Source organism: Sinohyriopsis cumingii, chromosome 6, assembly GCF_028554795.1.
Source record: "Sinohyriopsis cumingii isolate HCF-2022 chromosome 6, ASM2855479v2, whole genome shotgun sequence".
Lineage (NCBI taxonomy): Eukaryota > Metazoa > Mollusca > Bivalvia > Unionida > Unionidae > Sinohyriopsis > Sinohyriopsis cumingii.
Genome location: NC_142966.1, coordinates 61693263 through 61707945, shown reverse-complemented (window position 1 = coordinate 61707945; position 14683 = coordinate 61693263). Strand labels below are relative to the sequence as shown.

At 36.7% G+C, this 14683-nt stretch overlaps 1 protein-coding gene across 1 annotated transcript in view; it reads right to left on the bottom strand.

Moving 5' to 3' along the window:
* LOC149797064 (scavenger receptor cysteine-rich domain superfamily protein-like) overlaps nt 1-14683 on the bottom strand; it is a 99941-nt gene that overhangs the window by 30137 nt on the left and 55121 nt on the right. Inside the window, exon 14 of the mRNA XM_089961736.1 lies at nt 8728-8915. Coding sequence (XP_089817862.1) covers nt 8728-8915 — 188 coding nt within the window. The remainder of the gene's footprint in view (nt 1-8727; nt 8916-14683) is intronic.

Here is a 14683-nt window from a genome sequence, read left to right as displayed (position 1 = left end):
GATGTTCCTTGATAACGATTTTTCATATTACATTACTTAGAATTTCAGTAAGCAAATTTACAAGAAAAACAAAATAAAGAACGGAACTTTGTTTAATCAAGATTGTTGCTAGATGTACTCAACTATAAGAATGTAATGCATCGGTACTGTAGAACACATTGATATATCAATTTCACGTTGAGCTAGAGTTAGTACTCTTTGTTCCAGGGTCTTTATTTTGTAAGTACATGTAAACTACGACAATTTGTATTATTCCACCTAGTACATACGGATTCCTACACATAATGTATGCGGTGCAATAAATGCTGTAATATTCTTCGTGGACAGTTTTAATTTCCACCATATTGTATTATAGAAAGTAAACACGTATTAATATTGCTTGCTAATATATCATTATTATATAATTATACAATATATTTTCACAACCATAAAATCCAGCTAAGAAAAGGATTAGAGAAATGTCATAGTTTCGTTATCTTCCTGATTATAATAACCACAATGTTTGTTTCCTTATGAAACTGTGTTAAACACAAAAATGTCGCATCCCCTTACATACACATATACAAAGGAAATTAAGGCTTTGTGGAACATCAGTTTTTACGGAAACGATCTGCTCATGGTTCACATTCTGGTAACCGGTAAATTACTATTGTAAATGTATGTGTGGTGTTTGTTTGATTATCTTTTACTACTGCTATTTGGTATTCAGTTTAAATATGGCACAATATATATATATATATATATATATATATATATATATATATATATATATATATATATATATATATATATATATATATATATATATATATATATATTGTGATTTTCACTTAATGTTGGAGGGTGGATAAGTCTGAAAATAAATGAGTGATATAACATTGGGAAAAGCTTCTTTTACAATTATGTTACATTCAGTTTTTCGTTTCTCTTGTGAACCTAAAAATACATACAATGCTGATGATTGCATTGTAATGTATTACAAATGGTGTATTTTTATACGATAGGGTAGTGTCAGGGGCACCTACCTTGACAGGCTTTATTTAGCGCAACTACAGGAGTGACAAAGGTGGACCACCACGAATATGTCAATTCTTCCTCAAATCACTCACAATCCCAGACCCATACCACACACACACACACACACACACAACCCCATCCCGTCTCCCTTTTAGTGGACAGTATTGTCAAGTTGGTCAAACGTGCCTCGCTCATTGTGGTCCAAAAATATATCTTAATTACTTTGATGTTTGAAAAGCTCCTCTCGCAGGTAGCTATGCTGCACACATTGTTATAATATGCGTAGTACAATGGTGTGGTTTTGGTGATTTTCTGCGTACCCCACTTGGCAGTCTAATGTAAAAGTTCCTATGATTCCCAGTGTTTAGCGTCCTTGCCTATAATTACCTTCTAACTAATTACGGCTGAGTAAGAATTGCACTTGCATTACGAATTTCTCATTATTTGCAGGAATAATACAATGGTCAAATTGTGTGAGAAATCAGAATTTAAGATGATTTTTGCGCAGTTGCCTGAGATTTACACTTATTTTTCTCATGATGATGATCGATAATCTATATGTGTTCGCGATTAATTTCTTGTTGCCAAATTAGTCCAACATTGTCATCCTTTTCCTAAAACATTCTACGTGTTTTCTGAACATGATGTCCTGTACTTAAATCACTGTCTTTTCAAAAACATTCAGAGGTTGTCTGGCCTTCGTAATTAGATTGTCTCCATCTTCGTTGAATTATATACGTATGTCGTTCATCTTAGTTGCGCAACGATCCATTCCGATACCTTTTGTTTGTAGATGCTTCTGTGTTTTGTCTATTTCTCCCAGTATGACGTTCCACAATACAGATATGATATGAAGGAGCATGAAAATGTTACAGGAGTAGATGCGTCACTTTTGGTTTCAGCTGTCACTGATTCCCCATATCTTAGCTCCCCTGGAAATTAAACAATTTCAAGAAAATGTGAAGCAACAGCCTCCACAATGTTATTTTTTTTGTTGCAATTTTTCTGCATCAACTACAACTAAATTTAAGCTATGGTTTGTGCATGGAATAAATATTTCTTCATGGTTTAACTGCACAATTAGCTGCTTAACTCTAGTCTGAAATCCCTGCCTCTGCAGTCTGACAAATTTAGAATATCCTCTTCAAGTTTTGTCACAATTCGATCCGTTACAGCAACAGCTGTCTTTTCATCAAGATGAAATAAATCAATACAAGACTCTTAATCTCCATCTCTCTTTCATTAATATGGACATAACGAAGTATATGACACAATAGGTCGACACGTGAAATATCGAGAGCACCATCAAACATGATACCGGCACCTCCTTAAGGCAGCGGCAACATCAAGGTTGGCATCACCCAATTTTCATGATAGTATCCTCTTTTACCACCTATCTTTCCTTTTCTTTCCTTTTCCTTTCTTTGATGCACTTTTTAATTTTTTCTTTGCTTTTCCTGTATTGTCGCCCTTACAAATGTGCCACCAGGCCGATTTGCCCAAGTTGCCTTTATTCGGTACACCAGTGTTTACATCTTTGTTTTTTTCTACCTGTCAAACAACGCAAACCAGGAATGAACCGGTATGGGATATATATTTGGCGTTTAGAGTACTACAAGGATTGTTTCGAGTCAAAAGGATGTAACCAAACAGACTTTTGTAAATGCTATTTAAAACAGCAATTTAAATAGCAGTAAAATGACTTCCTAAAATATCGATTACCTGTCTTACGTATCAATAATGGATGTTAGGCCATATATCACCTGATTTTGTTATCACTTGAGCTAGCAATAATTTTAACTCAAACTTTATGTCTTTTTCACCATGCTATATTGCTGTTATCAGCACTGTGATTCTGAAATCATATGTGAAAAGTTTACCTTCATTAATTATTGTATAACGTTACTTGGCCTTTACAATTGTTACGTATATTTAATTTGTACTGTATGGTTGACCTTTGTCAGTAATTGAGTGCACAAAGTTTGGCCTACCTGACTACCTTCATGTTTTTTGCTGTGTTTGGAAGCTATAAATAACTTGTTTACTAATATTTTATTTACAAACTGAGAGTGTTATAGAAGAGACATTTTGACCCACGTTCAGGTTATTGTATTCAGTTTTTGGTTTTCAAATAAGAATTATTAATTACGGTTTTAATTTTGGACTATGTAATACCTTTGCTGTCGTGTTCAGATATAATTTGATATGAATCACTTATGCAAATTAATCGTTGGAAACACAAAGTGCTCATTGACGTTTTGGCTGAAGCAATAATTGAGAAATATTGTAAATTCATTCAGTGACATTGTGGATTATGTCATTGTAATGCCGCAAGACTTTTGGTGCACACACCTATTCGACAATATTGGTACATTAAACATTGAAATTCATTCTTATTTTGGATGTCTGATATAACGTTTATGATTTTGGGAGATTTAATTCAAAATAACGTAAGTTCTTTTTAGCGTTTCACTTTTTATTCGATAGAAATATATTGTTTGTTAAATTTTACAACAATAGTCGTAACGCTGTCATTTTTCAAAATCGAATCTAAAGATTTCCTACCTTTACGTTGATGTAGTACTGTATGTAGTATGTAAAACATCTCCGTTGATATTCATATATAATTAATAGTTTTACCATGCTAAAGTTGTGGCACTTCACGGTGAACTCGCACGTAGCTAACTCTGTATATTTAAATCATCCACTAAAAGTACAGTTAACGTAGCGAAGGATCCAATCATGAAGTGGATATTTTAAAGTTATTATTATTTGTTGCTGTTCTCTATTCCTATTATTATTATTATTATTATTATTATTATATGGATGTACGACTAGATATACACTTCGATGCACTGGGTATCTGGAAAATAAACCCTAGCAGCTTAATGCAAAACTATTACTTAAAGGCTTATAGAAAATCTACTGTCAAAAGTGTATTTCATGCTTTTAAGTATAGTGTTACAAGCCAAGTGTCTTTACTTGACCAAGCGGTGTCAAATCCTTGCGTGATTCCAGCTAGAAGTTACCCCAAATTTCCAGAGACTTCCATACATAAATTTGTATATAATAAGTTCAAGATCACAGATATATAATATCAACCTCATATCTGCATGTTTCTCTGTATTAGGTTTTCGTACCGCCAGCAGTTCACGCAGTAGAAACTATAAAACTAACCCTTAACTCAGAGAACTATTTTAACCACGCCACCTTTGGCCAGTAAAACTATGGTGTTTGGCACATTTCGCCGGTACAACTGCTTCATATTTGCCACCATGGCGACATAAACGGTATCTGCCGAGTCCCTTCTTATTGATTCCATTGTGTAATTTAACGGTTTCTTACCGTAAATACTGCCACTGCAGTCACACCACGAATGTACAGCACTAGATTTTAATATGGACTTTGTTATTTCAATGACACTCATTTGGTTTGGACCTCAGTTGACAACTAGTGAACCACGACATCATGAAAACCCACTCACGCTTTACTCCGTGAAGTTTGCTCTAAGTAACTGGCTAATTGTTTTGGGCAAAGGAATATTCCTATTGCACCTGATTCCAATAACTAGACTAGTAATGACAAAAGTCTAAGAATTCCTTAAAACGGGGCGCTATAATAATAAGCATGCTCCAGATTTATTAAAATATTTACATTTCACGTTTCTATACTTTTTGTCAAACTATAACAGATGCCGGAATTAAGACAAGTTTTAGTAAAATTCTGTTTAGTTAATTTATAAAGACCAATACTTAGCACACATTAGATATTTGCAACTTTGAAAGTCAATGTAGCCTTAACTCAAGCTAGGAAGTACATTAATAATACACGAAAAGCTATGTTCTATTGGCCATGTTTTGGAATGCACGAGGAGGTCACGATAATATTAGCATAGATGACTGGCATTTATACATTGTTTACATTTACAAAGTTTGTTATTTCTTACTCAGGCGGACTAACTTGATCCACAAGTAAAACGCGTTTTAAATAATAATTGTCATCTCTACATAACAATAAATATGATTGACTATGTGGAGATTTTTTCTCAGGGTGGAATGCAATAGTTTATCATAAAAATTGAATAGGGGCCCTGAGTGGCGGGGTGGTCTAAAGCGCTCACCGTTCCGGATCACTGCAATCTCACCTCTGTCTGCGTGGGTTCGATTCCAAGGCTGGGCTAACGTGGGTATGTGGGAAAGCCTGCCAGTAGCTTGTCCTGGGTCGGTGGTTCTTCCCTGGGTTTTCCAGGGTTCTTCCTAAACCAGTTATACTGGCCGCCAAGTATAAACTATTCTGTGCTGAAAAATGGCGTAAAACCCTAGAGCTACAACATAAATAATAATTGAATAAGATGATTACAGTATTCACTGATGATGATAAGATGACCCATGAAGCCATTGTTATATGTAGAAAATTGGACCATTTTCACTGTTATAAATCTGTAGTGAGTGTTGGTATATAATATTAATGAAAGATGATAAGCTTCTTAACTGATACACTCATTCTTTATAGACCTTATAAACAATAATGATACATCCACGTCACAAAGAATCATTATAAGATTCAAAGAAATATAATGATCATTTTGTCCTCATAGAAAACTGTCTCACTTGTAACATAGTTATTTCAGATAGATCACTGCTCTGCAAGCTATATCCAAACGTTTGGGAATGTTAAACGTTTGGGAATGACACATACCACCAGCAATAATTCAATCGCCACATTTAAATAGTTAGCTCTTCATTTTGTGGTAATGTTTGAAATACAACTATCAATAGTTGTACATTCGTACTTATATAATATAAGGGCCTAACTTGGAAGGTGACTTGTGTTTTTAATCTAACATTCTAGAATGTTAGAAATCGATACGTCACTCAGAACCACTTAAAACGTATTATTGTGGTATAGCCGGACCTATGACATTATATTTAAAAAGAAAGGTGAGTGCATTATCTCTGTTACATTTTGATATAAATATAGTTGAACGTGCATTTGCGAAAACGTTATTGTATGAAGTTCATATTTTTTGTTACATGGGTCTCTTGTAATGAGAGAGAAAGAACCTAAATCCACATTTCAAAGACCTTCACAGGGGAGTTTACTGTTCCAAATAGTCAAATCTGGTAGATAAAATCAAGATCAACACCACTACAACAACTGCTAATACTACCACGACTACTACTACTACTACCACCACTACTACAACAACTACTACCACTACTACTAATAATAATAATTTCATTTAAAGAGGGTAATACAATTGGCTGGAGAACTACATTGAAACCTTCATACAAAAGAAACTTATAAATATAAAAACGCACACATACATACATGATAGATAGATAAATAGATAGATAGTTAGATAGATCGATAGATAGATAGATAGAGAGAGAGAAAGAGAGAGAGATAAATAGATAGATAGGCAGGCAGGCAGGCAGGCAGGCAGGCATGCAACCGTCCATCCATCTTCCATCCATCCATCCATTCATTCATCCATCCATCCATCCATCCATCCATCCATCCATCCATACATACATACATACATACATAGATATATACATACATACTACAAACATACATACATACATAGCAATATATTTACATTCGACTAGTTCCCTCCACCATACAAGCACTGAAGAATAAATATTGAACCCAAACAGTCAATAGAGCTGCAATATGCAATTGGCGTAAACTAGATGGGTAGTATACTTTTTGATGACCAGAGGCATTCATCAATACCAATACAGTTGTTTTTGTTCTCTTTTTAAATACATATCTCAAGTCACTGGTAAGACTGAGAATGGAAGAAGAAACTGAGTGGACATTTGTAATCACATCTGGAATACTATTCCAAGGCAAAATTCCAGAGTGTAATAAAACCTTTCTAGACAACCCTAACAATTCCTGGAATGCTATACTGTTTGGTAGATATAAATCGCAGGTGGTGAGTATTGCTAGGCTGCCTATACTGGAATAGTGACTGATCGTCTTATACATTAGCTTAGCCTTTCGTAAATGGATCCAGTCTTTAGAAGTTAATATTTTTAACTTGCCAGTTAAGTTATCCATGTTCTCTCTTTGCACTGATATTTGCCCGAATGCTCTCTTTCGAAGAGTGATAACTTTGCATCTGTATTACCCTGTATTATATTACAGTAAGTTTCATCAAGGTTGTATGTAAATATCAAAAGTATCATGTGTGTTTCTGGGAGAAAATGTATTATCGAACTGAGGAGCCATAAACTTGAATTAACTTTATTTACTGACAAATTGTTTATATTCAATTCATGATATATTTATCATCTACAAAACACAAAATTAAGTACTCTATCATGACTGAAAATTGACAAATTTGTACCTTTCCATATTAGACAAAGTTAATGTCTATCAAGATTTGATCATTTTTTCCGTACTGAGATAAGTAATAATTTAGTTTTATCAGTACTAAAAAGTAATCCATTGCTAGTACACAAGTTGTCCAGTTCATTTAGGACTGCCTATAAAGAAATCTCAAAATCCATGATTTGTGTTTTAGATGTATGCTATATAAAAATGAGTAGATGGATAAATGTGGCAGGTCATTAATTAGAACTATAAATGGTAATGGACGTTGAATTGAGCCTTGTCGTACTCTTTATATAACTGTTCCATGTTCATAAACAACCTCATTTATATATACATATTGTGGTCTCTTATTTCAGTGTGACGTGAACCATTTAGTTGTGTTGTCATCTTACTCGTACATCGTAACTTAGCTCAAAAGGATTTCATGATCCACCATGTCAAAGACGCTCCTGAAATCTATAAGTACGGATCATTTCAATCGACATTGATCAAGTGCTTGAATCCATTGATCACATATGGAGATCAAGGCAGTCTCGTGTGAATTGTTCTGGTTCTGATCGATTGAAACGATTTTGAGAAAATGCAACAATTGTGACTATTGATGTAAAGTTGACATTACATTGTGACAGATACACATTATACGCATACAGTTTTAACGCCTTTAAGATGTGCTTACAACAATTTGGTCGACCTTTGCAAGTGGGTTTGCGATACAACCATACATACACATGTTTGCTATTGTAGCCACGCCGGTGACATTACAAGCTAAGTGTATACAATTTCGACGCATTTTGTACATTCAAGAGAGAGGTATGCTGTCCTGCAAATTCAGTTACAAATTCAGTCCCAATTAAGAGAGCACGCTGCTTTATAACGTGGTTCAAAACGTTACAATTTTAGCCAGAGCCACCATGTTTGATATCAAAGGCTTCGTTGTATAACACAAATATGTCTATGCAAACATACATTTTATCTGCCATACGGGTCAAGAGGTTTTATTCATAACCTGGATAAACGTTGTTTGTGGTTTGAAAACATAATCGTTCCTAGGTTGTACTCTTAATAATATCGGCCATCGGTTATTAAAGCTCAGCCTCATTTGTGAGGAAACAAAACTTTTCAATGCCATCAATACTGGAAAAAAGAGGTTCATATTACTTCTACCATTTTTGTACAGATTAAAGAAAGTTTTTGGTTTGGACATTGATGGGCTCAATCTTGGCCCTTAAATTGTCTTACGAATTATATCAAGGGTTTATGTTATATGTTGTTCTGAATATCTCTTATTTCAAGTTCTTTATACACAGAGAAACTTTATATACTGTGCAATGCATTTGTATGTACATCAAGACGTTCGTGACTTACCAAGAGATATAGAAGTACATCTGACACCAGCATCCTTTGAATGAGGACAGGAAGTATAATCCCAGGTGTAGGCTGTCCGACATTCAAATATTGACCTCTCATCGCCACTACAGTATGGATTAACGGCTGTAGACGGCACCGATCCCTGACCAAACCATGCATTCCTATATGCTGTAGATGATGAAACCCTGTTGATAATGAAAGAAATAAAAGAGTCATCATTTACTTATACTTTCATCGCACGCCAAGTTAAAAGGCTATATTGTTAAACAATGGCAAGGGATAATCATGGAGACATATGTTATTAAGATATAACAAATAACCATCCCCAGATTGTCATCTGAGTAGAACACTAACTAAAGCTTCAGAGTATCAGACACTATGGCATTAAGTGCAGTAGAACATTACGATCTTTGATGCTATATGTTTTCGCATCTACGTCGGAATTAATTTTCTCCTTCAATATTCCTTCACGTCCTCCTCTCCCCTGCCCTTTTGTTGATAAAAGTAGACACTCCGATGAAGTCACGCATGATATTAAGCTATGATCTTAACTGAATAGTTTGTGTCCAACTTAAATTCTGATTCGACAAGAGCAGATAGTGCATATAAGCCTTCATTTCAGTGACGAAAGATACCGGAGTGTAAAGTTCACATTCCTTTCTATTACAATAATCCAAGAGTTATATTTTAGTCCAATGAGAACAGTAAAATTCCATTGAATAATCCAAACAAGTGTATCCCCCAAATTGTATCTAAACGCAACATTAAGCACATCTGCAGATTGATATTATCCCAAATACATAGGAATTAGGATGTTGATTATTAGCCGTATTGATGACTGAAGGTGAGAATGCATTTGGGAATCAACCTAATACCGTGTAAAAATATGCGGGCGTAGATCCCAGAATCGGCCTACAATACGTTATTCGCAACGTGAACACCCGCAGATTTAGTTTGGGTTTCTCCAAAGCAAATTCGTGAAAATCTTCAACAACAATTACATAAACTTCACTTCGTAGACTATAAAAGTGAACTTGTCCCGGCGATTATTCAATCAGTGGATACTCGTCGTGAAAACATTCATGTTAAAATATTTGAAAGGATTGCTTTCTGCCCAAATGAAACGCCAAGGCTGGTTTTTAACTATATAGTTTATGTTCCACTGTATGAAGTTGAATGCGTTAAGTAGGCCGGTGAATGGCAATCACAGCAATACATCGCCATTGTGTCTTGGATACAAAATGACTTTTCATATTTCACAGGGATTAACAAAACAAAATCCTCAGTACATCTAGATTATTGACGATCAAATTCAATGAGTGTCAAACCGCCGCATGTAGTCCTTGACGCAACATCGTTCGATGACGTTTCCACCAGCGACATGGTGCCAAAACAAGTACTTTCACAACAGAGTGCACAAAATGCGAACCACGATAGCAAACATAGTGCGTTACCGACGTTGCAACATCAACGGTGCGAAGCGTTCCAAAGACCACTTTAACTCTCTATTGTGATCTCACCGTGAAAGATGTCACCGAGCTGGATCAGCAACAAAACAATCATTGCAACCTAAGGTCTAAATGTTATAAGATTACCCCGCTGCCGATTGTCGAAAATTTAGGAGATATCATATTGATAACAAACGAGGTCATCTGTGTGGTAAGGTCATGCTGACATCTCTCAAGGTTAATTCTTTACGAACAAAACCACGTTGAGGTGCTGATACTTAAAGGTAATAAATCGCCTGGGCATTGCTGAGACGGATTGCGTATGAAATTGTATGATAGTATTAGTAGTACTTCTTGTTCCGTCTTCTACTTCCCGGGTGAATATAAATATCTCATGACAATACTATTTCGAGGTAACTAGTCACGGTGGCGACGCATAGTGGAGCTATTTGTGTTGGCCGCCATAGCTGGTTTTATATGGATCGCGCGCGTAACTTCATATTTTCAACGAGGCATCGACCTCAACAAGACTTGATACCCATAACGTTATCATGCACTGGAACTATTGCTGTGCATCAACATTTCTGGCATGTATTGATGTCCACATACTCGTTCTTCCGTAATATGAAATCATTCAAAGATGGTTTTATTGATGAACACCAACATGCACCTGAATACTTTTAACCACGTTACACTTCACTAATGCGACTACTTATCCTAGAAATTCACGGCCAGGATCAACCTACAAAATATTTGGTAAAAGCAATGGAATACAAATGTATATAAGCCCAAATAACTTTGCGACCTCGGTGACTGTTTTGGATGTCAACGGTTCAGATACCTTGTATTGACTGCTATATTGACGACGGTCCGCTCGTATTTTTGTAGTGCTTGAGAAATAAAATATTAGCCTGGTGAACCTCGTTCAGTGTTCTGACGTAAATTCACACATGTGGACTTTTTGTTCGTGCCAGTAAAACGCCTGCCACAATGCTTGTGGCGAAAAACCAACCCGCGACAATTTTTCATCACTGCGGTTCATTTTTGATAACCACTGAAACTGTAATTAATTAATTACATTATGAGCATACTAGTATTATAGCGTTCACACTCTAATGCTATGATCAAAGTCCAAGGACTCCGAACACTAGAATTATCATGGGATAATTCATTGTCCCACCAATAATGTTCTCGTCATAGAGGTTATTATTGACTATGTTAAAGTCATTATCAAATCGTTGGTGATGTAATGGCAATTAACGAGTCAATAAGCTTGCGGTTAGTATATGTCGGTGCTTCAAGGCGATGTTCCTGTACGCGAGATCATTACGATAACATGCGACTTCCACCTCTTTGACTGGATTCTTGGCGGTTCTCGGACTATTGACAGGATTAAATCGAATATCCAGGCAAGTCCCATGGCCAGAGTAATTATATACCCCATTAAATGTTGCTCTCTTCGGGATTTCGCTCAATGCTACAACACTGATGCGATATTGCCGACATATGTAACTTTACCACAATTCATCATGTTGGGCGCTGCCATTAATTTCTAAGTCTAAGCGGTCGAGCGAGTGTATTTTTTTCTTGGAATCAACGCAAGGATTTCTTGTATCCGTTTGAGTCTATGGTTGAGTTCAACATAACTGACGTTTCGGCGATAAATCTAACCCCACCGGTAAAACATCAGGAGGCCTTGCCAAATAGATTTCGTATAATAATCATAATTTGAATGTGACAAAACTAGGTTGTTACTTCACAACGTTATGAGAATGCCCAAAAAGGATACGTTATACCTGGTGGCGCCACCTGCATATGACCATGTGTGTTATGACGTCCTGCGAGATTTCAACAATGAATTATGTTTGTCGGAACAAATACAAAGAGAACTTGTGTCAGCAGTAGTAAGGTGGGGCACCCTAGGGACAATGGGACTTAGCATTAAAAAGACCCCTGGGCAACTCTAGGGACAATGGAAATTTAACATGGAGAAAAATCGTGGGTTACTCTAGGGACAATGGGAATTTGACATAGAGTTTGGGTCTGTCTAGGGACAAGGGAAATTAACATGGGGAATAGAGTTTGGGCTTTTGGGATTTTTTTTATTTTTTTTTTTAAATTTTTTTAAATTTAAATTTAAATTTAAATTTAAATTTAAAAAAAAGGGGTAGGCAATGGAAAGGCTATCTCTTTTCGAGAAATATGGCTGACCCTGAAAAGGGCCTTTGGGTTTATGTTAATGTATTCATTAACATAAATGGTACCGCATTGGTCTTCTTCTTGTCCTTAGGCTACGTCTCACTGTTGGTCCGTAAATCAGCACTCTTTTCAGGCATCCTTGTCTTTCTACGTAGATCCTACGTATCCACAGGCTGGTGTTTGTCCTGTGGACAACGGCCCACTTGGATCGGACATACATGGGTATGTCCGTCCGGAACATCACGGAAGACACAAGCGTAGAAGATTGCACATCGGTCCACATCTTGAAGCGACGAGAACAGGTGAATCAATGCACTGAACTGCGCTTATTTATAGGTAGAGGCAGGATTGAAACGGATTGAGTTCATTCACCAATCCAAACACGCGTTACAAAATTCAGTCAGCCCGCATTCAATCCGAAGAGAGTAGTCTGTGACGTCAGTTGGTCTATATAGATTCGCTAGCGCTTGTGTGCAGTCAATCTATGCGACAGTGATTCAACATGACGGAAACTCAGAAAACGATCCATTGGGGTGCACCAGCAGGGGAGACTGCCCAAGGGAACCCGGACTTACTTTCAGAAGAGGTACATTGGGATTTTGTGGATTTTCTTACCTCGCAAGAATTTGTTCCGGAACCTTCGTTACCTTCTTCATTACCGCAAGTGGAGAATTTTAGACAGACACAGAAAGAAGAATTGGAGAAATTTATGCAACGACAAAAGGAAGCGGAACAAGCTTTTCTCCTACAGCAACAGCAACAGCAACAAGAAGAGGTAAGAAAAAAACAACAGCAGCAACAGCAAGAAGAAGTAGCAGCAAAGAAACAAGAGGGTGAAAATCAAACGGCTACGGTACTGTTGGACATTTTAGCGGAGTTAAGAAGTCTGAAACAAATGTATCAGACTTCTCGATCACGACCGAAGAGAATACGACCTTCCCGAGCTAAACACGCCAACCCTGTGACTAAGCCTGTCGTACCACCCTTAGTGATTTCAACCCAATCATCAGAAGTAGGCCTTGGCCGTGGCAAAGGCTTAAGGCAGTTAAAGTTGATTGGTCAAACTCACCCCTACACCAAAATAAAAAGGCCCTTTTCAGGGCCACCCACATTTCTCGAAAAGAAATACAATTTCAATTTGCCAATAACTCAAAAATAAACCCCACCCATTTTACCCTTATAGTACGTGTCTGTGTATGAGTGCGTGAGTGTAGCTTCTTATTTTAAAATCAAAACTCAAAGACACTTACCTTATATCATTCATGTATTCTTTTATCCATTTTTTACAATCCAATTCACAATTCACCACAGAACACTTTAATTAAAAGTTCATTGACTTCTTCTTTCTCCTTGTTTAGTCTCTCTGTTTTTTGAATTTCTTCACCGTTTTTTCCTCATTTTCTTCCCTTCTTCTTTTCTTCTCCTGTTTCTTTGCTTCTTTTAAATAGAATTGTCTTCTTTCTTCCTCTTCTTCCTCTGAAGAATCCCTCTCTTCTTTCGAAGAATCCCTCTCTTCTTCCGAAGAATCCCTCTCTTCTTCTGAAGAATCCTTCTTTTCTTCTGACTCCTCTTGTTTCTTTTTTGGGCAATCTGGAGACCAATGTCCTTTTTCTTTACAATAATAACAGGTATCTTGACTTTTGTCTTTTTTAGCCCCTGTTTTTTTTTTCTTTTTTGACGGTCTGGACACTCTGAAGACCAATGCCCTTTCTTCTGACAGATATAGCAAGCATCCTGACTCTTATCTCGAAAGGAAGGAGAGTAGTCCGTCGGCTGGTCTGAAGAGAATTTTCTAATGACCCCTCGCAAAGCTCTGACGAAAATTTCCATCTGGGTAGTCTCTTCCATCGTTCTCCTCGGTTTGAGAGTGAAATGAATAGTGAAAGGACAAGACACGCCCTTTTTATATACGCTGGTTTGCCATGACTATAAATTAGTCTATGGTGTTTGAACTTGAGTCATTTGACGTTTTGCACTCAAGATGAAACGATCATATTCATTCGAGAAGAAAGAAGAAGAAGAAAGTAAGAGGCAGAAACGTGATCTATCGCCTCGTACCAGTGACGAAATCTTGGCACAAATTCATGCCAGTGATTTTGAAGAGGACATGAGTGAACCAGAATCCGAACCCTCTAAACCAAGTTCACCACCCTTAGTCAACCCTGAAAAGTACTATTCCATTCGAGAGACGGAAAAGCGCTCCTCTAGAAAATTTAGAACCACGGCTTACACCTACACGGTGAAGTTTAAAGATTTCAAGGCCCACGTACCCTTGGAGAAAGCAGAAGGGTTTATCACCGAGATGT